Here is a 21,658-nt window from a genome sequence, read left to right as displayed (position 1 = left end):
CCACATTTCAAGGGTTCACTAGCCACAGATGGCTGGTGGCTGCCGCATTGAAGAGTGGGGACAAAAGGCATTTCCATCATCTCTGAAAGTTCCATTAGGCAGCGCTGCTGCGGACTCTCCAAGCGAAAGCCTAGGTGGCTGCAAATGCCAAGTAACTGTTTACTGAATGAATAAGAAAACAGTTTTTCTAACTTGTCGTAATAATTCTTACATGTGACAATCAAAACAGAAGACAGAATCTGCATTAGCCCAAATCCATGTTTTGACACAATTTAGCTGGAATTATTCCTTGCTTCTGCCGACTTCATAACCTCACTCTATTTATCTGATTATGTAATTCTACTCAGGTCTGTCACATTTATTGCTCCAAATAAATCATCTAAACATTATTTTACCCAAACTGGGTGTTCATAGTTGGACATAACGATGTACGTGTTAAACCTTCCAAGATACTGATTTTTCCCTCGCTGGGTTAGGATTGAATTCTAGACAAATTTATTTCTTAGAGGAACGATTTCCTTTTTTAAGCTTTCTTTTCTTACAAAAAAACAATTAAGCAAGTATCCAGGCTACCACATATCACCAAGTGGAAACTGGAATCTTCCAGGGCAAAAACCTCACGCCCAAGATAAATTCTGCAAGGAAACGCAAGTTGAAGCTGATCCAGCTATTTGTCCGATTACAATAAATAAACCTTTGGCCTCAGCCCCACAATTGACTGCCTAGCTCCACAAGATGGGGCCACAAAAAGAGCTGGAGAGTGACTGAAAGTGGTTCCTCCACCCCAGGAGTGCCGGTGTTATCCCAAAAGGAGGGTTCAGGGCTGGCGGCCCTTCCCAAGGAAGCAATCCTTTCTCCCCCGCCCTCGGCAAATCTTCCCTCTTCCCACCTCCTTTGCAAACAATACCGTGTGCCAAAGTCATGACCCAAGTTCTCTCCAGGATATCAGATGAATGTAACCTATTTAACCAAATAAACTGGAAAACGAGCCAGAAATGGGTAAGATGGGTTCCTGTGGTTCCGAATTTCCTATAGTAGGCCCTTCTATTAAAACAACAAAATACATTTCTCCTGCAGAATCCTTTATAAACATTGTTTTAATGATCAAAATTACATTGAGACACAGCCTCTTGCAACAAGAAACGACTTTTTGATTTGCTCAACAGTGAGTACTTTGCAGCTGCGTTCAAGGAAGACACAAAACAAGAAAATGAATTTTCATTGAATTAAATTGTATTGATGCAGAAAAGTTAAGGCTGACGTTTACCTCCTTTATCATGCGTTTGACTCCCTCTGATTCGAGATCTAAATGACTTAAGAGGGCAAACTGTTTAACGGACTACAGATCTTAATAGCAGAAAATAAAAGGGTAGCCTGCCACCCCACTTCTCAAAGCGGTCCAGTCATTCTGCCGCGTGCTATTGATCCGAGACAGACTTCCAAATGCTGGCGGGCCCATTAATGGCAGTCCTGCGTTAGAACCGCAACTAATCTCGCTCCCGCCCCCCACATTCATTGAATCAAAATTGTGAAACACATTAAGGAAAGGCGCAGTTGCTTTTCTCCCTACGTGCGCCCTAAAACTTGGGGGCTGGGTTCCACTCTTTATGAAACGTAACAGTAAGAACACAAACCAGTTCGCGTTTTCAGTTGATGCATTTTCCTCTCTAGTCTTTGGGGTAAAGAAAGCGGGGCTGTTCCGTTTTCGCTGCCCCCGCTCCCCACCCCCGTACTTTGTCTTCCATTCCTTTCCCGCCCCCCCGCCCCTCCCCCGGCACTGTTGCTCCCGCGCAAAACAGGACATGAGCCGGAGACCAAGTTCAAAAAGGCGGAGGGCGGGTAGAGCCCTGCGCGCCCCACAGGAGCGCCCCTCGGAGGTGGGGGCAGGAAGCGGTCGCCCCGCTCCGTCCCAACTTCCCCCTTTGGGCCAGAACAATGGCTTTTTGCCCGGAAAGCGAAGTTCGGAAGCCGGGTGCGCCCTGGGGCCAAGCGAGACTCGGCGGGCTACTCCCCAGGTCCGAAGCCGCGAGGCGCCTCACTCCCCGCCTCCCGCCCCCCGCGGGGCGCCCCCAGGCCCGGGGAGCCCCGCGCCCCGCTCGCACTCCCGCCCAGCGCAGCGCAGCGCAGCGCAAGCCCCCGCGTGCGGCCCCCAGCCCGCCGCGCGACACCGAGCCCGCCGCGAACAATGCGCGCCCCGCCCCGCGCCCCGCCCCCGAGCGCTCATTGGCCGGCGACGGGTTGGGCGGCCCGCGGGGGCGGGGACGGGCCGCGGCGCGGGGCGCCGGCGGGGGGCGCGGCGGCGGTGCGCGTGCGCGGGGCGGGCCTTGCGCGGGCGGGGGCGGTGCTTTGTGTGCGGCGTTGGGCGCGCGGCTCCAGCGGCGGTGCGGGGAGCGGCGGGCGCCGCGGTCGGGCGGGCGCGCGCGCGGCAGCATGGAGGAGCTGAGCAGCGTGGGCGAGCAGGTCTTCGCCGCCGAGTGCATCCTGAGCAAGCGGCTCCGCAAGGTGCGTGCGGCCCAGCCCTCCCCGGCTCGCGCCGCGCCCGCCCGTCCGCCCCGGCTCACGCGCCCCTTCTCTCCCTGCAGGGCAAGCTGGAGTACCTGGTCAAGTGGCGCGGCTGGTCCTCCAAGTGAGTCCCCAACAATACGGCGCCCGCCTTCCGGCCGGCGCCCCTCGGTCCCGGGGGGGGCGGGGGCGGGGGCGGGAGGACCCTCAGCCCCGGCGTCGGGGGTGGCGAGGCGTCCACTCATAGCGCGGGAAGTTAGCGGGGTCTCGGCGGGCTCCTCCAGCTCTGCGGGGAGGGGGCGCCCAGGCTGCGCCGGGCTGCCCTTTGTTTTCAAGCCCGAGGCTGTGCGGGGCTGGGCGGCCTCCCCCGGTGCCCCCCTCGGGTCGAGTCCCAGCCCTGCTCTCTGCGCCCTCGGCCGCCTTTCCCTGCGCCCAGCCGCTCCCCGCCTGCGCCGCGCGCCCATTTGTTGCATGCGCCCCCGCCCCGCCTCACCCCTCCCCGCGGACGCGAGCTCCCCTCTTGTCCATATTCCCCCGCTGTAACCTGAGCTTTCTATTGATGAATGTAGGGCTTGCTTTTCTTTTTTTTTTTAATGGAAGGGAGGGGACTTGGCATCCCCGGAGGGGGCTCTGTTTACAGTCGCTCGCACAGACCCGTTTCCCTTTTCTACCCGGACCCCACTCTTCTTTCTTTGCTCTCCCCTGCGGGCGCCCCAGCCCGCGCTCGCCTGGGCGCCAGCCACATTGTTCTCAATGTTTGGGCTGCGCTTCTGTGGCCCTCGGCCTCCCCCTCCCTGCATCCTGGACAGCCTTCCCTTCCCTCGCTGGCTCCGGGCCAGGGTTTGGGGGCTTCCCTCTGCCACTTTCCATCTCGTTGGGATTTGTTTTTCTCCCAGGAGGAGACTGGAGTCCTCCCGAGGCCGAGTGTTAATTGGAGGGATTAAGGTGGTGGTTTCCCTTGGAGTTTGAGGTCGTGGTTCTGGCTTCCAGGGCGGGGTCCCCAGGGCTCGTCCTGGACGTGAGTGGGGTCGTGTCCACTCTGCCACAGCACCCAGTGCCTTTGCCGACAGCAGAGACTGGCTTCTTTCTGAAGTGGCCCGTCACTGCCTGCTGTCTTACCCCGTCCGACCTGCTTTTTGCTTTTCCAGACACAACAGCTGGGAGCCGGAGGAAAATATCCTGGATCCACGGCTGCTCCTGGCCTTCCAGAAGAAGTGAGAAAGTTACAGCACGCGTGGGAAGGGGGAGGGCGTTGGGGGACCGTGGCCTGTCAAGCCGTCACGCAGGGTGGCGCTGGCCTACCGGGGGTCCTGGGCTTGTGCTGAGATCTGAGGTCTCAGGGTGGCTGTCACTAGGGCCTCTGGTGCCATCTCCGTGGTTGTCTGTAAAGGTGGGGCAAGCCTTGAGGTCCCGAATAGGCCTCCTCCCTTCTGTCTGCTGGCCAGGGCCGTGTCCAGGCCTAAGGAGTCACTGAGTAAGTGCTGCTTCGATCTTTCTGGAAGCCAGACCCACCGAAATGATCCTTTTAGCTCCTTCCTGGAAATTTCTGGTTTCCCTTCTGGACCTCTTCTGTCAAGTATTTCGCTAACAGGAAAAGCGAACACTAGGGTGGCAGGTTTGCCATAAAAATGCAGACCTGGTCCTGCCAGACGGCACCACTGAGCAGAAGGTCCCTGAGGGAGCTGGGACACGCGCAGAGTCAGGCTGCGTGCCGTGTCTGCACCGAGGACCACACGTTTCTGGCCTGCAAACCGCTGGTGCTGCGTGAGCACCGTGGGGGCCCCCTGGCCAGTCTCGGGGGCCCGACTTGCTTCTGTAATCCTAGATGCTGTTTCTATTTTTAGGTGGGAGACTCGGGTTAAGAGAGGACGCCTTGAGATCCTCTTGGAAAGGGTGGCAAGAGGCAGGTGATGGACAGGCCACCGCGTTGGGGCACGAGAGTCCACAGCACACTTGGCGGGGGAAGGTGTGGGCCCTTTGTGAGGGATCGCCCGGTCGATAGAGACAGATGAATTAGTTGTCCGAAAGCTGCCCCCGCCGGGGTCACTCTGGCCCCCCTGTTCTCTGGTAGCTCAGGCTCTGTCCAGTCTTCATCTGGCTGGACATTTAGGGTGTTCTCAGAGGGGCTGTGACATCAGGGAGAAAACAGATGAGCTCCGCTCCGGTGAGAACGAGGTGAGCATAGGTGCGCCCCAGCGCCCTTGGAAAAGCGCATCCGCAGCCTCATTGTCCGCCACTCAGTTCACACTTTGGCTCCCGCGGGACAGGGCCAGGGCAGCTGGTCCTTTCCTGGGATGGGGCCTCACTGTTGGGCGTGTGCTCCTAGCTTTGCTTTGGGTTATAGCACAGGGGACAAGTGGGGTTGGCGACCATCTGAGGTGGAGGAGTTAGAGCCATGGGGTGGTCTGGACTCCGTCTTAGGGCAGAGAAAACTGGGGGTGTGGGCACTCTGCTCCTCTAGTAAGCCAGAAGGGTCCCACTGGAAACTGGGACCTGGCAGTTATTTGCTTGATGTGGGGGTGTGACCTCTGTAAGACTCAGGTCAAGAGGCCTCGGGTACCGGTGACCATGTTGGGCGGGAGAATCGTGAGATGCCCCTGTCCCTTTAGGAGATAGGATGGGGCTGCTTCGGAGTGTGGGCTCTGTCGGGTCGTACTCACTTTCCAAGCCTTGAAGAGGTGACACCCGTTTTAATCACCGGGAAAGTTCTCCAGGTGGACTCCCTTCCTCAGTGGGTAGCCTGAAACAGCAGGACCCCGAGTCTCGGGGCTGCTTAAAGGTGTCTGCAGGATTCCTGCCCGGTGCGGAGGTTGGGAACAGAGTCCTCGAGAGAGGAAGCCGGGCGCGGGCTCCAGAGGGAGCGGAGGGCGCTGTGGGACGGGGGCCCTTGGTTCCCCACGCTCCCCGTCCCATGAGATTGGGGGGGGCCTCGCCTCCCTGCCCTGGACTCCTATTTGAAGTGAGAGATTGGGCCATGTGACCACGAAGACTCCTCCCGGTGGCATTCTGCCAGCCCCTCACCGATCTACCTGCAGAGCGAGGCCTGGGCCGGCTCCGGGTCGGTGTCGGTGTCGGTGTCGGTGGAATCGGAGGAGCCTGGAGGACCGTTCGTTTCTGGCTTGGCTCGCGTTCCACCCAGCGCTCACGAAGGTGGTTGGGTGTACAGATGTTACCACCCGTGCTGCGCAGGAGGGGGGTCTGGACTCCCGCCCCAAATACATACGTTCGTTAACAGGATATGTTTCTGCAGTGAAACTGATGATAAGCTACCGTGGGCTGGGCTGGAATGTCGGGGTGTTTGCAGCCTTGGTGGGTCCGTGTGGCGGGAGGGAGAGTCTGTGGCCCTGACTGGGGATTGTCTTCAGGGAACACGAGAAGGAGGCGCAGAACCGGAAGAGAGGCAAGCGGCCCAGGGGGAGGCCGAGGAAGCACACGGTGATGTCGTCCTGCAGCCGGCACGCCAAGCTCAAGGTGGGTGGCCGGTGGCCTCGTCAGGCCACTTACCTTCCAGCACTCAGGGCAGAGTGCACGGTGGAGGTGGGTGGGCCGTGACGCTGGTCCACCTCCCTCCTTGTGCTACTCACACCTCTGCCAGTGGGCACAGCAAGCCCAGCTCCCCCTCCTGAGCTGCACTCCTGCTGGATGGCTGGGTCAGACTTGGCACAGACCATCATTCTCTCTCATCCCAGTGGCTTATGGAGAACAGGGAGGGCGCACACAGTAGGTACTCATAGGTTTGCCAAGTACCTGGGTGGCCCACCGGTACACACACCTGGGGTCCGTGGCACCACCCGCCTCGCCCAGTAGTTCAGAGGCAAGATGGGGTGCGGGTTCCTCAGTCTTGGACGTGTCTTGACGCCTTCCTCAGGAGTGCTTACCACCCCAGGGCCCCGAAGCCAAGAGCTTGGTCACTTCCTGCATAAACCCCCTCCCGGGAGACTGAGCATCCTGCCTTCCATCTTGCTGGCCGGCCTACGGCAACTTCAGTTTGTCTTTTGAGATATTTCTTCTGAGCAGGGCGGGGGTGCCACAGGGGTCCCGCTGACTGCAGGAGGACACGGGGTGTTGGTGTTGACCGGCAGCACTGGCCATCCCTGTCGCTTGGGCTCCCATCAGCTGGGGTGACAAGTTGGGGGCCAGGCAAGCAGGCCCTGAGAGTCTTCAGGTTTGATCCTCGCCCCCAATTCGAGGCAGGCGAGCTTTGGAGCGAGGGCCTGACTGATGGTTCTGTCTCCCTAAAGTGCACCTTTTAAAATGCCGACCCAGCAGGCAGCTTGGGGACCTGGGAAATGGGGGGTGCACTTAGCTTTCAGGGTGATGCCCAGAAGACAGGAGGGCAGTGTTCTTTTCTCCTGTGAGCTGGAAGGTTCTGAAGCAGTTGGCTTTGGCAGTGGGGAGGTGGAAGCAAGGCTTCCGCTTGCTTTCAGATTACAGGGCTGCGGTGCACCTCGCTTCTGATGGTTAACCTTACGAGACGTGAATCGAGCTGCTCTGAGCTCCCTCTAGGAGCAGAGTGGAGCTGTGTCCCCTTGAAAGTCAGTAGCTTCCGGCTCCTCTGGTGTGTGTTTCCCGTCCTTGCTCCGACTTCGTCTTAGGAACCGCCCGCGTTTATTTTCCGCTGTTTTTTATTTTTTATTTTTATTTTATTTTTTTTTTAGCGAGGCAACCCTTGGTGGACCTCACAGATTGCAAGAACCTTGTCAGCTTACAATCCCTTATTTGTTTGTTTGTTTGTTTTTGCGCCTCTAGCCCCTGGTCTTCCTAGGTGGTCTCCCATCCAGGCCCGACCCCGCTGAGCTTCCGAGGTCAGGCGGGCCCGGGCATGTCGGGGTGGCGTGGCCACAGACTCCTGCACTTTTAACTGCACTTCCTGGAGTCTCCTTAGGACCTTGTACGTCCTCTCTGGGACGAGGTGGGGAATTGCTCCCTCCTGGCCGTGTCTGTTCCGGAAGCCGCAGCAGGTGCTGGCTCTGAGGTGTCCGAGGCCCCTTGGGGAAAGTGCGCTGTGGATCCCGGGACCCGGCTGCAGAAGTGGTGGTGGCACCTTCGCTTTGTCTTTGCAGGAGCCTGACACCCCTTCCAAGTGCAAATCCAGCAGCTCCTCCACGTCTTCCACGTCCTCCTCCTCCTCCTCAGACGAAGAGGATGACAGCGACTTGGATGCCAAGAGAGGCCCTCGGGGCCGCGAGACCCACCCAGTGCCCCAGAAGAAGGCCCAGATCCTGGTGGCCAAGCCCGAACTGAAGGACCCCACGCGGAAGAAGCGGGGCCGCAAGCCCCTGCCGCCGGAGCAGAAGGCAGCCCGCAGGCCTGTGAGCCTGGCCAGGGTGCTGAAGACTGCGCGGAAGGACCTGGGGGCGCCGGCCAGCAAGCTGCCCCCTCCGCTCAGCGCCCCCGTGGCCGGCCTGGCAGCCCTGAAGGCCCACGCCAAGGAGGCCTGTGGCGGCCCCAGCACCATGGCCACCCCAGAGAACCTGGCCAGCCTGGTGAAGGGCATGGCCGGCAGCCCCAGCCGGGGCGGCATCAGCTGGCAGAGCTCCATCGTGCATTACATGAACCGAGTGAGCCAGAGCCAGGCCCAGGCTGCCGGCAGACTGGCGCTCAAGGGCCAGGCCGCTAGCAAGTGCAGCCTCGGGCTGGACCTCAAGGTGAGGACGCAGAAGGGGGAGCTGGGGTTGAGCCCCCCAGGAAGCAAAGTCCCAAAGGCCCCCAGCAGCGGGGCTGTGGAGCAGAAAGGGGGGACCACAGGGGGACCCCCCCACATCCACAGCAGCGGCAAAGTCCCTGCGGGCTGCCTGGGTCCCCAGGCCGCGCCCACCCAGGAGCTGAGCCTGCAGATCTTGGACTTACAGAGTGTCAAGAACGGCACTCCCGGGGTGGGCATGGCCGCCCGCCATGCCGCAGCCACCAAGGCTGGCCCTGCCGCGGGGCCAGGCGCCGGGAAAGGTTCAGGAGCTGGCCCCACTGGGGGGAGCGGGGCTGGTGTGCTGACTGACACCAGCAAGGGTGACAAGCTGGCCTCTAGGGCGGCAGCTCTGCCCCCCGCTGCCGGCAAGAGGGACTGTGTCAAAGGCAGTGGGGCCCCCGGGGGACCGGAGGGTCCCGTGGCCCCAGGAGACGGGCGCAAGGTGGCAGCGCTGTCTGAGGTCAGCACCGGCGAGGACAGCAGCTCCGACTCGGACCCCGACTCGGCCTCGCCGCCCGGCGCCGAGCAGAACCTGTCGGTGTCCGTGCAGACCAGCCAGGACTGGAAGCCCACGCGCAGCCTCATCGAGCACGTCTTTGTCACCGACGTCACCGCCAACCTCATCACGGTCACGGTGAAGGAGTCCCCCACCAGCGTGGGCTTCTTCAGCCTGAGGCATTACTGACGCCGCTGCCAGGGCCTCCCCTGCTGCTCTGTGGCCTCTGGTTTTGCTCCAATAAGTGACCTCCACCCCACATCCTCTCCTGGGTCCAGGTGGCCTCCTTCAGGGGCCAGCTTGGAGGGCCTTCTCCTGGACCCCAGCCCTGCCCGTGACGTCGGGCCAGGCGGTGCCTCGATGCCTTGCCAGGGCCTGGCCTGGCCCTGTTCCTACCTCTGGGCCTTCGCTCCGCCTCCCGTCGGCCTCAGGAAGTCAGTCGCCACCTGCAGCTCGAGCCAAATGTCTGATCCCTGCCTAAGTGACAGTGGGGGTCAGCTTCCTCTGGTTTTTGGGGGGCACACGTGTTCAAAGAGAGAGCTTCTCTCGGTCCCACTTGGCTGTCTCGCCCAATGGTGGCAAAAATGTATGGGGGGGTAAGCAGGAGGCAGGACTCGGGGGACTGCTACAGGGAGGGCTGGGTAAGCTTCTAGAATATGGGACGGGGTGGCGGGGCACACAGAAGGGGGTTCTTGCTGGTCAGAGCTCCCGTGCTCAGCAGTGCCCGAGCTGTCAAAGGTGAGGGGACCGTTATCTCTCTGTCCCTACCTCTGATTGCTGAGGGCTATGGCCTTAATGTAAAGTGACAAGTAATTGGAGGTCAGGGGCTGGGAGCCTTAAAGAGGTTGGTTTTAATGTCACCTGACCCTGGTTCAAACTAACTGCAGCCCCCAAACGCCAAGCAGGAAGTCCAGTTGGGCTGGGAGGGGCAAATTCCAGTGCTGCTTCACCTGAAGAGCCTCTGAGTTTCGGGGAGGAGAAGGCCGTTCCTCCGGCTGCCGTCCTTTCTGGCCTGTGCAAGGACCGCCTTACTCCCGACCTCAACCCCGCAGATGGCGCCTCGCGGCCCTGCAAGCTGGGAGTGCGGGCAGGTGGAGGAAGCGGTTCTGTCCTCCAGCCACCTGTGGGCTACCAGCTGTTGTACAGGGACCTGGCTGCAGTTCCCGTCCGTGAATGTGGCCCCACCTTTCCCTGACAATCCCCCCCATTGGGGGTTCCACGTTCTTCCCCACTGGGAAGCTGTATCCCTGTACCATTTGGGAAGTGGGACAAAATCGGGGTGCCCGCCTGGCAGAGGCCTCCGGCTGCCCTGGTCAAGAGCCACCTACCCTGTGTGGTTCCTGACGGGGCAGAGAGGTGGGTCAGCGCATGGGGTCACCGGGTCTTTGTGATGCCAAAAAGAAAAGTGAGGGCTTAGGGGGGCTCCCTTTCTGTTTCAGTTGGTTAAAGTCAGCCAGCAGATGTGGGATGTGGGGGGCTACTTACCCCCAAAGCTTTGATTGCAGGGGAGAACCTGGACTTGCAGCAGGCTGTGGTTCTGGGGGGTGGGCCTGCTACATCTCCACTGTCCCCAGTCACTCACCCTCCGTGCCAAATAGGACAACGTGGCTTTTGTGTAGCCAAATGGATTTCAACAGTGTGCCTTTGGGGACAGCTCCTGTCCAGGATCTTATTGAGGGACAACCTGGTGCAGCTTCTGGGTCTCGCCTGTGGCAGCCGTGCTGGCTGTGGTGGGAACGGTGCCCACCTTGGCAGAGGTGAGGGCTTGGAGTCCCAGATGCCCAGGCTGCAGCTAGAAAGTGGGCAGCGAAGGGGAGGATTGTTCCTCATCTCAGCAGGGGAGGGTGAGATCTGACTCCGGCTCCAACCTCCCCTCCTGTCTGCAGACCCCCAGATCGCCCCTGGGTGTGACTAAAGGGGTTCCTCCAGGCTGCCTCCCTCTTGGAGGAGCTGGCAGCCTCCAGGTCTTGTAGCTCCTTTCCTGCCAGGTGCTCTGCCGCTTTAGAGGCTGCAAAGCCAGACCAGCAGCAGCTCCCTTCCAAGCCTGTGGGGCAACCAGGGCCTGGGCCGATGTGACGTCCCCAGCAGCTAGGTCTCCAAACCCTGACTTGGTGCCTTTCTGTTTACCAGCTATTTCAATCCCAAAGTTCAAATCTGCAAACACCTTACTTCTAGCCACTTTGCCTTGCTGCGTTGTGTTTTTTTTCTTAGTGTTTGTGACTCCAAGCAGTTTGTGTTTAAAATGGGCATGTGTGTGCACGTGCAGCAGCCTTTGCTGGAGCTGGACCAGGTGCTCAGAGTTGGTCATGTTTACCAATAAATAGAAGTAGTGCTTTTTTGTTTGCTGCTATGTGCGCGTGTGTGTAGGTATCAGTCACATCTGACTTGAGATTCCTTGATTCTTCGTTCCTCTTACTATGTGACTACGTGGGCTGCGTCCCCATATTGAGTGGGCGTTTTAATCCCGTCACATCTTTCTGTTTGCTTCTGTAATGGATAGGAAGAAGTGGCCAGTCTATCCTCTTGAGAGGGTTTGGCATATTTTTATATATATTTTTTGGTACCAAAAAGAGTGTTCCTTGTTTTGAGACACTCAAAATTCTGACCTGATGGGGGCTCTGGGCCTAGAGGCTTCATTAAGGGAAAACTTGGGGCAGGACCAGCGCGTTGGACCAGTGCCAGTCACTGGCTTGATTTGTGTCTTTTAATTTAAAAAAAAAAAAAAGCCAAATCATTCATGTATGCCACTTCTAATTGCTTTAAACTATGGCTGTTTGTTTGCTTTCCTAAAAGAGAGAACAAAAGTAGATGCCTTGAGAAACTTCACATCTTGTGGAAACAGGACAGCAGCCCAGCCCCCACCTTCAGTCAGGACCAACCAGTTAAAGGAAGTGCTTCTCCCAGGAAGCCCACCATGGCTTGGTGAAGGGAGTCTGAGGAGGGGGGAGGTAGTGCCTAGATGACCAGATCTTCGCTCACGTGCACCTAAAAATTCTGTGCATTTTCTAGTACTTTTGGAAAACTAACACTAGCATTAGGTTGCAGATTTTTTTTTTTAGACTGATGATAATTTATTTTGCAGGGGGAAGGCATTAGCAAATGTGTCAGAAGATCTTTGTCCTTTTGTTAACTTTTAGTACATCAATAAATATTTTTTTGACTTGTCAGCCTGGTGTGTGTCGTGTGTGGTGCCCGGAAACAGGTCTCCTCACTTTCTTGAAGCCGCCACACTTGTTTGGACAGGGACAGAATCAGACTGTCCCAGAGGATGGGAAAATCGAAGGCTTTGGGAAACCCTTAGCCACTTTCTTGGGGTGCGGAAAAATATGTTTTTCTAAGCGAAGGGATGGGGTTGATTATAGATGTGAGTCCCCGTCTGGAGACAACTCTGGCTGCCACAATGGGGAGGGGGAGGGGGAGGGGCAGGGGTGAGTTGCCACAGGCATCTAGTGGATAGAGGCCTGCAATACATCATAAACTCACCCTGAGATCTCCCAGAAACTGATACTTAAGGTTAAAACACACACACCCGGTATGCTCAAGCCCCGGAAGCCACTCCGGGTAACTCTTGAGAAGGACTGAGCTGTGAGATTCCGGGGGAGTCGCCACCAAGCACAAAACGCCTAGAGTCAGCAGGGCTTCGCAACTCCAACGCCAGGCGCTCGTGATAAAGAGGTTTGCCTACGAAATAACCTTCCCCAGTCCTTGAGGGTTTGAATTTATGCATAAATTTCAGCCTCCAGGGAGAATCAAGATCCCTTTGAAGTGGGGGGAGAAGTTGCGCCTAGATCTTGGCCGCCGCGGTTGGAAGGCTAGTTGGGGCGAAAACCTGAAGCTTTTAGTTCAGGAGGTGGTTCCTGCTGCAGCTGGAGACGCAACCCCAGCTCCACCGAGCCCCAGGAAAGGCCTGCAAATTTGAAATCAGATTCTTGCCAGGAAGGCTGCTGGTTTGTTTCCTTTTGTTGTGCCTTCAGAGGCTGGAGCTGTTTTGTTTTGGGAAAGATGGGCAGGGATCACCCTAGCCATCCCGTCCTGGGGCTTTTGAGAGCTGCGGAAAGGGGTTGGGGACGGCCAGGAGGGAGCAGGCGGCAGAGCTGGAGCCGGGCCGCCCCCCGGTGGCCAGCCAGGCTTTCCTGGGCGTAATTTCTCCGGAGCCCCGCCAGACGGTGCGGGCCCAGCTCCACACCGGCCTTTGTTAGTTTTCTGCGCTGCTGATCTGATTGCCTAATCCACAGCCTTCCCAGAAGAATGGGCTGGGCTGCCAAGGGGCCAGACCCGGCCAGGGTTCAGCCCCGCGCCGCCGGGTCCAGTCTGAAGGTGCCTGGCGTGATCCGTGCATCCAGGTTCCAAGCCGTAGATCCGCCTGGACACCGCCTTCCTCCCCTCCACCCTCGTGGCTTGAGGGCCTGGCCGCAGAGGGGGCGCCCACCCTAGCGTGCTCTCGAGGGGGAGAGAGGTGGTTTCCCTGCTTGTTTGGGGACCCGAAAGGCACCGGCCAACCCCGAGCGGGCGAGCCAGGGAGAGGGGCTGAGGCCATCGCCTCTAGAGGGCGCGCGCGTCCCGCCAAGTGCGGGCCGCCAGCGCTTTGGACTCCCGGGGGAAGTTCCCCACCCGCCGCTGAGCTGCCCGCGGGAACCGGGTTGCACGACGCGCACCCGGCCGCTCCGAGCAGCCCCCAGCAGCCTTGTTTCCGAAGTCTCCGGAGGGCAGCCGCAGCCCCAGGCCACAGCCTCTTTCTCCGTCTCCAGGCGCCCGAGGCTCGAGGGCCGCCGTTGGAGCCCCAACAAGCACTGCTGGCCCCAGTCTCGGAGGACTGCAGCCGGGTCCAAGGCCTCCTCGGGGCCTGGAGGACTTTCCGGGGAGAAGAAGTCAGAGTCCGAGCCCCCAAAGCGCGGGGGCAGGACCGTTCGCCGTCGGATCTCCCGCGCACAGAGCGGGTCCTCCGCTAGGATCGGTGCGCTGAAGCATCAGAGGAACAGAAAAAGGGACCCGACTCGACGCTCTCGGAAGAGCCTTAGACATTCCAGTTCAACCAGGGTGTGTGCTGGGCCAGGCTGCACGCTGGTGGCAGCCACACGAGCCGTCCCTGCCCTCGGGACGCAGAGGACCCGCTCCGGCGGGAGGCGGCACCGCGGAACGAGGCCTCCACATCTGGTCACTTTCCCGGAGATTCTGCCCAGGGAACGGAAACCTGCGGAAGGAACTCCTGGTCAAAGCCGAGGTTGGTGGTGGCCAGCCAGCGGGGGAAAGCGGGGGAAAGCGGGCAGAGTTGGCGCCTGTCCGTCTCCCTAAGCACCAGCCCACTGCGCCGCCCCAACACCCAAGAGCCGACACGGGAGGGGTCCCGGCCGAACCGCAGGGCCGTGGCTTGGAGGCTGACAGCCTCGCCAAGCTACCCCACTCGACCCCCGCGCGCCGACTTGGCCCGCAGCGAGCGCAAGCCCCTCACGTCCGAAAGGCACTCTTCGCTCGGTGACCCACAGCCCTGGGCCCTGGCGCCAGGCTGCTCCGCCCCTCCCGGGACCTCCCACGCGGTCATAGAACTGGGGGAAGGTGGCGGGAGAGCTCCTCCAAGGGCGGCGTCGTGACTCGTTGGCCGAGGGCTGGAGGTGCGCGCGAGAATGCGTGCCCGTGTCCCTTCCGACGCTGCCAGTGCGCCTGGATCCGGGCTTCTCCGCGGGGCGATCTCTACGAGGGCTATGGGGCTTGAACTGGGTTCAATGCGATGGCTACTTTGGGGGTTTCGAGGGCGCCTCTCCTGTGCTGACTTCGCGACCCCGCCCCCACTGCTGCAAAGCCTTCAGCCAGGAAGGGCCCAGAACCCCCATCCCCGCCCTGCCCTCTGCTCTCCCCCAGACCATGCTTCGCCCAGAGTTGGAGGTTCTTCCCCGCAAGAAGATCAGGGACGGAGAGGCTGTGGGGGGTGGCGGGTTGGCGGGGGGGGGGGCCGGGGCTGCCGCGCAGCTCTGGGTTCACTAATCACATCAGCTTGCTCTGCGCCGGCTCCAAGCAGCCAGTTGCCTAGCAATACCCGCGAATTCAATTCCTCAATCAATAGGCGCGAGGCGCTGCATTTCGGGGAGCGCTGGCGAGCCTGGGTGGGCCTGGGGGGCTGGTCCCACGACGGTACCGCGGAGCAGGCAGGAACGCCCTGGGAGCCCGGCTTCGAGGCTCTGGGCCTCAGGCACCAACGACGTCGGGCCTAGGGATGGGGCGCACTTGGGGGAGACCCGCCAGAAGAAAGGAGAACGCAGAAGTCGCACCCATCCTCCCGGGGTCCCCGAGTTGGGCCCGGTCCCAGAGAAGTGCAGGGAGTCGGTGAGGTAAGCCAGGACCTCCCTCCAGGAGGTAAGGAGGGTCAGACTCTGCTCCCCTCCAAGCCCACCTCTCTCTCCTACTAGTGGGAGTCCCTCTGCTTGGGGAAGGACCTTTGGGTGTGAGAGCGTCCCAGGCTATGGGCGCGAGAGTGGGAGGTGGGTGGGTAATGAGAGAGGAGGGAAGGGTCCTCTCCTCCCCGGGCGCCTCTGCCCTCGCTCCAGAGGGGGAAAAAAGGAATAAAGCCGAGACACGTCTCTATTTACAAAGTATATATTTAGACACATAAAAAGCAGTATTGGATACAGACATTCACGACCGCAGAAGAAAGGTACGGAGCTTCACTCTCTAGCTGAGGCGGAGATCGAGTCAAGATTTGCACAAATCTTAGAATTAAATAAACCCAACAGGCGCACGTCCGCGCGGTTGCAGACTCCCAGCCACGCACCCCCGTCCCTGCCCACCCACCCCCCAGGTCAGCGTCGCAAGAGCGAGCGAAGAAGACATAGGGCCACAGACAGACAGCAGGACAGAGGGGCGGTGGAGGCAGAACCGGGCTGGCCGAGGGAGGGAGGGAGGGCAAGCGGCAGCCAGGTGCAGACACGTGTCCCCAAGTTACCGTCCACTCGGTAACAGGTCCCTTCAATGAAGTTTCATCTGAAAATAGCGTCGACATTTAAATAGATACACTCAGTCAACGGCGCTTCTTTATACAAAGTCTAAAATACCAGTTTTACAAATGTGAACAGATAAAAATCCCCGTCCCAGGGGCTTCTCTTTATAGGCGCAATTTAATATTCAAAAACAAAATCCTGTAGCACGTCGCTTTCCTCTTTGTCGCCCCCTCTTTAAAGGCAAGAAAGTCTGGAGAGAGGCTGAGAAACGGGAGATGGGAATGTGGGGAGTGCGGAGGACGACGCCGGGGTTCCCCCCAGTGCCCCCACAGAGAAGCTCCCCCCTCAGCCGTGGCTCCCCCCGTCGCTGGCCTGGAGTCTGCTTCCTCCAGCGCGCAGGGCCCCCACGTCCCTCCCTGGACGAGTAATGGGAAGTTGGCTCTCCGCTGGCCCTTTAAGGACGGGGGAGGGCGGGGAGGCCGCAGGATCAGTCCTCGAAGTGGGTGGGGGGTCTGCAGATTTGTGCTTTTGAATCAAAAGAGGGGCGCGCGTTCTGCGTCCTCGGAGCGCAGCGTGGTCACGAGCCGGGCAGGGTGGGGGCATCCAGGGACCCGCCGCGGCGCACGGCCTCCCCCGCCGTGGCCGGCTCCTTTCTGGCTCCCAGTCCTCCCTCCCCCTTTGGCGGAGTTTGAATGTCGAGTTCAAATAGAGAACACTCGGCGAATCGAAAAGACCTATAAATTATAGCTTTTGCTTTTAAAAAGGGGGGAGGAAAAAGCAAAACTTCTGATGCGCATTCTTGGATGCAAACCTCGCCTCGCTCCGCCTGCCCCTCGCCCTGCCGGGCTCCCAGCCCAGGGCCCGGACCCTCCACCGCACTCGCAGCCAGGCCGCGGCCGGGGCCTGGGTGCGAAGCCCCGGCTCCCAGCCGCTCCCGTCGCCGCGCCTCCCGCCGTGGGTCCGCAGGGTAGGCCCGTCTGGCCGTGCGTCCATCCGCGAGCTGGCGGCCCGCCCTCCGCGGCCGAGGGAGGCGAGTCCAACGCTTCCCGGGAGGTGGGGCCCACCGTCTCTTCTGGCGAAGCTAGAGGACGCGAAAGGCAAGGTCCACCCCCAAACACTTTTCTTGTAAAACAACTGTCTCCGGCTCTGGGCACCGACATGCAATCCTCCCAATTTATCCTGGCATCTCGGGAATGTAAACAGATTCGCTGGATTTCTTTTCTTTCGGCGGAGTGAGGAAAGGAACCGAGGGAACCGGGAGATTTTAGCCGCGTGACACACACACGATCTGATCTGCGTGTGTCACACACACACACCTCCCGTAAAGTGCATTTCCTGGCGTGGTCCTGGGGGGAGGGTCTGCTGCTCCACACCCACCCGCGACTTGTTACCTTCAACGTCACACACAGAAAAGTGATTCAAGTTAATACTCTTTTTTCCCCTAAGACTTCTTAATCTTTAAAAAAAAAAAAAAAAAGGAAAAAGAAAAACAGACTGACCCCACCCCCCTTTTTTCCTGATTGGGGAGCCAACCTTTTGCTGGCCTGGCCGGCCAATGGGAAGAGAGAAAAAATCCGGGTCCTGCGTTAGTTCCAGGGGTCTGCCTGGAGCTGTGGGAAAAGGGAGGAGGGGTGAGGTGGGCCAGCTGAGTCCCTCCAGACACTAGGAGAGGCCCGGTACCCGGGTCCCCAGCCTCCCTAGTGCTCTGGGTGGCTGAGGGGCCCCTCCTGCCCCAACTCAGCCTGTCTGCCCCAACTAAAACAGTCTCTCTCTCCTTGTTAAATAAAACAACTTCAAGAGTTGAAATATATATATTTAGATATTTTTTCTTAAATAAGATATTTACATCTAATAGAAAATATAACTCTAGAGATAATCTTCCAACCAAAACTGAGGAGGAGGGAGGAGGAATGAAGGGGCTGGCTGTGTGAAGTTGGGGAGGGGACCGGCCAGAAGGCCGCCTCCCACCCAGAAATAAAAAGCGTTATGCCATGTTTGCTCCCGCTCTCTCTCTCCTGCTCTTGTCCTGGGATCGCCCACCCAGCAATTCATCTTTTCTCTTTAAAAAAGCCTTGGTCCGTGTTACTTTCCTTAATGGTGACGGTCAAAAAGTTTGAGGTCACGTCAGTGACCACCACCTTCTCCAGGTTGGTCAAAGAAGGACTCCAGGACTCTTCCTCTGGGTCCCCCAGGATTCTGGCCACTGGGATCCTGGCGATGAGGGAGGGCCTTCCCCCTTGAGCCCCCATGTCCCGATACAGGCCTCCCACAGAGCCAGGGGTGCCTGAGCCATGCCGGACCCGGGGGCCACCAGGGTCCAGGGCACCTTGGCCTTTGGCCTCCAGGAAAGCGGCCCTGTGCTTTATGACCCTGGCAGGAAAGGTGTCCACGGCCAGCTTGCCTGTGGCTTCAGCTGGGCTGGGGCTGGCCACGCCACACTGGGCCAGGTCCGAGTCCTGCCTTCGGGCCAGCTGGATCACGCTGTGGCCTGCTGGGAACTTTCCTGCCCCAGAAGAGGCGTCCTCCAGCTTCCTGTTCTTGAGGTAATCTCCCAGGCCATCACTGGGTTCTCCCAAGGGCCTCTGGGAGGGGTCCAGGAGCTCCTTCCGGGGCTTGGGGCCTCGCTTCTTGGAGCTGTCGCCTGGCGAGCTGGGCTTGTCATCCACGCGGCTGGCACCCCGTTCTCGCTCCCGGTCCCTCTCTCGCTCCCGGTCCCTGTCACGGTCTCGAGGGGGCTCCACTCGGCAGGTGCTGCTGGTGCTGCTGCTGCTCCCGGGCGGGGACAGACCCATGTTCCGAAGGCCCTCGCGGGCCCGGGAAGTAGAAGCCAAGTCCTGGGGTGAGCGGCCAGGATAGGGGATCCGGATGCCACGCGCAGAGTCACTTCGGAACTCGTAAGTTTTGGCCTTTGCCTTGGCCTGAGCCTGCAGGAGAGAAGGTGGCATCAAGAGTGGAGAAGGCCCCTGCCCACCCTCCCCGCTTAGGACCCCTTTTCCAGTCCTGGCCTCCCTCTGACGCCTCGGAATTTCCACAGGTGGGGGCGGGGCTGAAGGGCAGCAATCTGGGCGAAGGGATAGAGAATTTGTCTGGAATAGCCATTTGCGGCAAGCACACTTCTTGTATTTGATTATGTCTCTTTGGGACGGCCGTGGGCGTAGAAATTCCAGACAGGTTAAGGCTCTCCCCCCAGGACACCCCTTGGCACTGCCACTGACCCGGTGAGAGCCCGTCTGGGGACTCCATCCTAGGTTACAAATAGGCAAAGTGTGTGGACACGCCATTGGTTCACAAGCTCTCAGGGCCCCCTTCCCACGAACTGACACAACAGTTGCCGCCCCCCATTGGACAACGCCATCCTACCTTGAGGAGGAAGGTTTTGGGTTTGGGACCACGCTTTTTGGGGCCATAGAGCTCCATCTCTCGTTCCCTAGAGAAAGGAGAGAGGGAAAAAGGGGTGTGAGTAAAGAAATCTGATGGGACTCCAGTCCAGGCTGGAGAGAAGCCACCCTCCGTGTTCCCAAGCGAGAAGCTGAGACTTGGAAGGGCCTGTACCTTTCCTCAAAGGCTGCAAGCAGGCGAGCATCCAGGATGTTTTCTTCAGGTTCCCATGTGCTGTACCTAGAGGGAATCAGGAAGAAGTGGGCGTCAGTCCCGGGAACAGGGAAAGAGCGGCGGGGGTGTGTGTGTGCCTGCAACTTTTCTTGTTGCATTGTATTGTATTTCAACGTAAAGGAAAAAAAGAGGAAGAAAGAAACCTCCCGAATAACAGCCGGGTTGAGAACTGCATATAACCTACTTACTTCTGCGACCAGCCCTTCCATTTCACGAGGTATTCCATACGTCCCTGCGGATGCAAAGGGGGAAATGTGTGTGCACGGGGAGAAATGCATGGCGAGAACACAAGAAAATACATGCAAAAAAAATGCATGCACCAAATGAATGCGCGAAATCCCATCGCGAAAGGCACGCGCCCACTGCATCACCCCCTGCACGAAACGCTGCACAAAGTGCATGCACCGGCATTCATCCCCCACCCCGCCCCCCACCCATGCAATCTGTGCATCGCTGCAAGTCTAAGGAAAGCGCTTGGGCTCAGAGCCGCCGCCGCCGCCACGGCCGCGGCCGCTTCTGGGACCTGGGGGAAGGGAAGCTGGGCTGCAGCAAGGGGAGGGAACCCGGGCGGGGAGGGGAGGGCTCGGCCGGCCTCGGCCCAAGGCCCGGGGCACCTACTTTCCGTATGCGCCGTTTCAGGAGGGCCTCGGCCGCGAACACCCGCTCCCCCACCGCTGAAAGCTCCATGTTGACTCGCCGCTTCCCCCCTTGGCCGCTTCCAGGAGCAGAAAAGCAGCAGCCAGCGCACGACAGACCATAATACTCTCTCGCTGACGTCAGTTCTCCTCCCCCTCCCGCGCGCTCGCTCCCTCCCCGCCCCCCTCCAGCTCTCTGCTCCCTCCTCCGCTCCCGCCCCGCGCTTCCTCCCGCCCCACGTGTTGCTAACGACGTTGCTAAAGCCTAGCGGACAGGGCCTGCTCCCCCGCGCGCTGATTGGGCGAGCTCCGGGCCACGCCCCTCTCCCTTTCTCCCCCGCGTTGCTACGTGACCCGCGTTCCAATCGCCAGGGGGCGGAGTCTGAGGCGACTCCAGAGACCGAGCGCGAGGGGGTGGGGGCCGCCACAGGAAGTGACGTCGCGGAGAGGGCGGCCCGGCCGCTGTCAGTCTGCGGGGCTGGCGAGGGGGGCCGTCAGCCCTGTGTCCTCGCCTTGGCCCCCTCCCCCGCCGCCAAGTCGTCCCTTCAGTGCTCAGCGTCCCTCGCAGCTCTCGCTGGGACCCCTGCGGCGGTGTCAGCCAGGCCCCACCCCCTCGGCAGACCCCGGCCCGCCCCACCCCCACTGCCCAGACTCAAGCCCCTCCTCCCCCGCCTCCCGCGCTGCACAATGCACAATGCAGGTGCGGGGCGCGCCGCCAGCCTGAACCTGAACCGGCGACGCGCCCCTCGTCCGCTCCCGGCCCCTCCCCGGAGCTGCACATCCGACCCTCGGTCTCCATAGCAACGGCCTCCCCCGCCGCCGCCAGCCCCATCCTGCTAACAAATCAATGTGCCTGTGTGTCTCCGTCTCCTGTCGCGCAGCCCTGCCCTCGGCCACCCTCCGGGCCCAGCGAGCCGGGCTGGGCTCGAGCGCTCTCCCTTAGTTCAGAAGCCGAAGGCAGATCCAATGGAGATCCGCTGTTCCTGCCCGAGCTTCCCCGCGCCCCGGGACCCCGCGGGGGACGTCGCGCTCCTTCCTGCTTTCCGACCCTTCCCCGACGCCCGCAGCCACCTGCCCCTGCCTCCAGCCCGCGCTGCTCGTCCCCGCCAGGCCCTGACCCGAGCGACGCCAGCCCAGGCCGTCCCCTTGCCCCGTGCTTGGGTGTGTCGGGGGAGGCCGTGGACCACAACCAAGGCAGAACCTGGAGCTTGGCTGGGGTTGGGGTGCACGGCTGGGAGTACGTCCCGCTCCCCCTGAGCCCGGGTGACCTGCGGGTTTTGAGCCACGCACTTCCTGTCCACGGCTCTTCCCGACGTGCGCGGCAGACACTCGGCGAGAAAACGTGGAGCGGGAAGTGGCGGGAGTGTCGCGGGGTTCAGTGTGGGTTGACGGAGAGGGGCTCACGAGCGAAGATGGCAGGGTCCAGGAAAGGGGGCCAAGGCCGAGCCGAGGATGCCTCGCGTGCGCACGGAGTTCTTGTTCAGCTCGTGCTGACCGGTGGCTGGGGCGGAAGAGGGGACAGCAGCCCAAGTCCGGGCCCAGCTCTGCCGGACCCCCTTCTCTTACCACCCAAGATGCAAATCACAGTACCCACTCCTTGGAACCCACGATTTAGTTAAAATATCGATGATAAACTTGACTGGAAGTCGTTTCCCTTGGCAAGGGATGGGGAGAGGGGAGGGAGAGAGGGAGGGAGAGAGGAGAGAGAGAAGGAAGAGGGCGCAAAAGCGAGCCAAGGAGTCTGACTCCCAGGAGCAGGAAAGCCCAGAGCGGAAAACCGTCTTCGTGTCCAAAGTTA

At 60.1% G+C, this 21,658-nt stretch overlaps 3 protein-coding genes across 3 annotated transcripts; 2 read left to right on the top strand and 1 right to left on the bottom strand.

The window, feature by feature from the left end:
* The first annotated feature begins 2,361 nt into the window (after positions 1-2,361).
* On the top strand, positions 2,362-11,851 carry CBX2 (chromobox 2). Its single transcript, XM_039859730.1, has 5 exons — positions 2,362-2,502; positions 2,583-2,626; positions 3,651-3,716; positions 5,868-5,973; positions 7,566-11,851. Exons 1-5 carry the CDS (start codon positions 2,431-2,433, stop codon positions 8,871-8,873), a joined length of 1,596 nt encoding a protein of 531 aa, XP_039715664.1. The 5' UTR covers positions 2,362-2,430; the 3' UTR covers positions 8,874-11,851.
* Positions 11,852-12,218: 367 nt separating this feature from the next.
* Positions 12,219-14,613, top strand: LOC120600343 (uncharacterized). The gene is made up of 3 exons (XM_039859859.1): positions 12,219-12,245; positions 12,501-12,631; positions 13,433-14,613. Exons 1-3 carry the CDS (start codon positions 12,219-12,221, stop codon positions 13,974-13,976), a joined length of 702 nt encoding a protein of 233 aa, XP_039715793.1. The 3' UTR covers positions 13,977-14,613.
* Positions 14,614-15,256: 643 nt separating this feature from the next.
* Positions 15,257-20,024, bottom strand: CBX8 (chromobox 8). Its single transcript, XM_039859731.1, has 5 exons — positions 19,844-20,024; positions 19,414-19,457; positions 19,166-19,231; positions 18,974-19,040; positions 15,257-18,537 (listed from the first exon to the last, which is right to left on the bottom strand). Exons 1-5 carry the CDS (start codon positions 19,910-19,912, stop codon positions 17,662-17,664), a joined length of 1,122 nt encoding a protein of 373 aa, XP_039715665.1. The 5' UTR covers positions 19,913-20,024; the 3' UTR covers positions 15,257-17,661.
* Positions 20,025-21,658: the final 1,634 nt, after the last annotated feature.

Source organism: Pteropus medius, unplaced genomic scaffold (genome assembly GCF_902729225.1).
Source record: "Pteropus medius unplaced genomic scaffold, Ma_sr-lr_union100, whole genome shotgun sequence".
NCBI classification, from domain to species: Eukaryota; Metazoa; Chordata; class Mammalia; order Chiroptera; family Pteropodidae; genus Pteropus; species Pteropus medius.
This window is presented reverse-complemented; position numbering and strand designations above follow the sequence as displayed.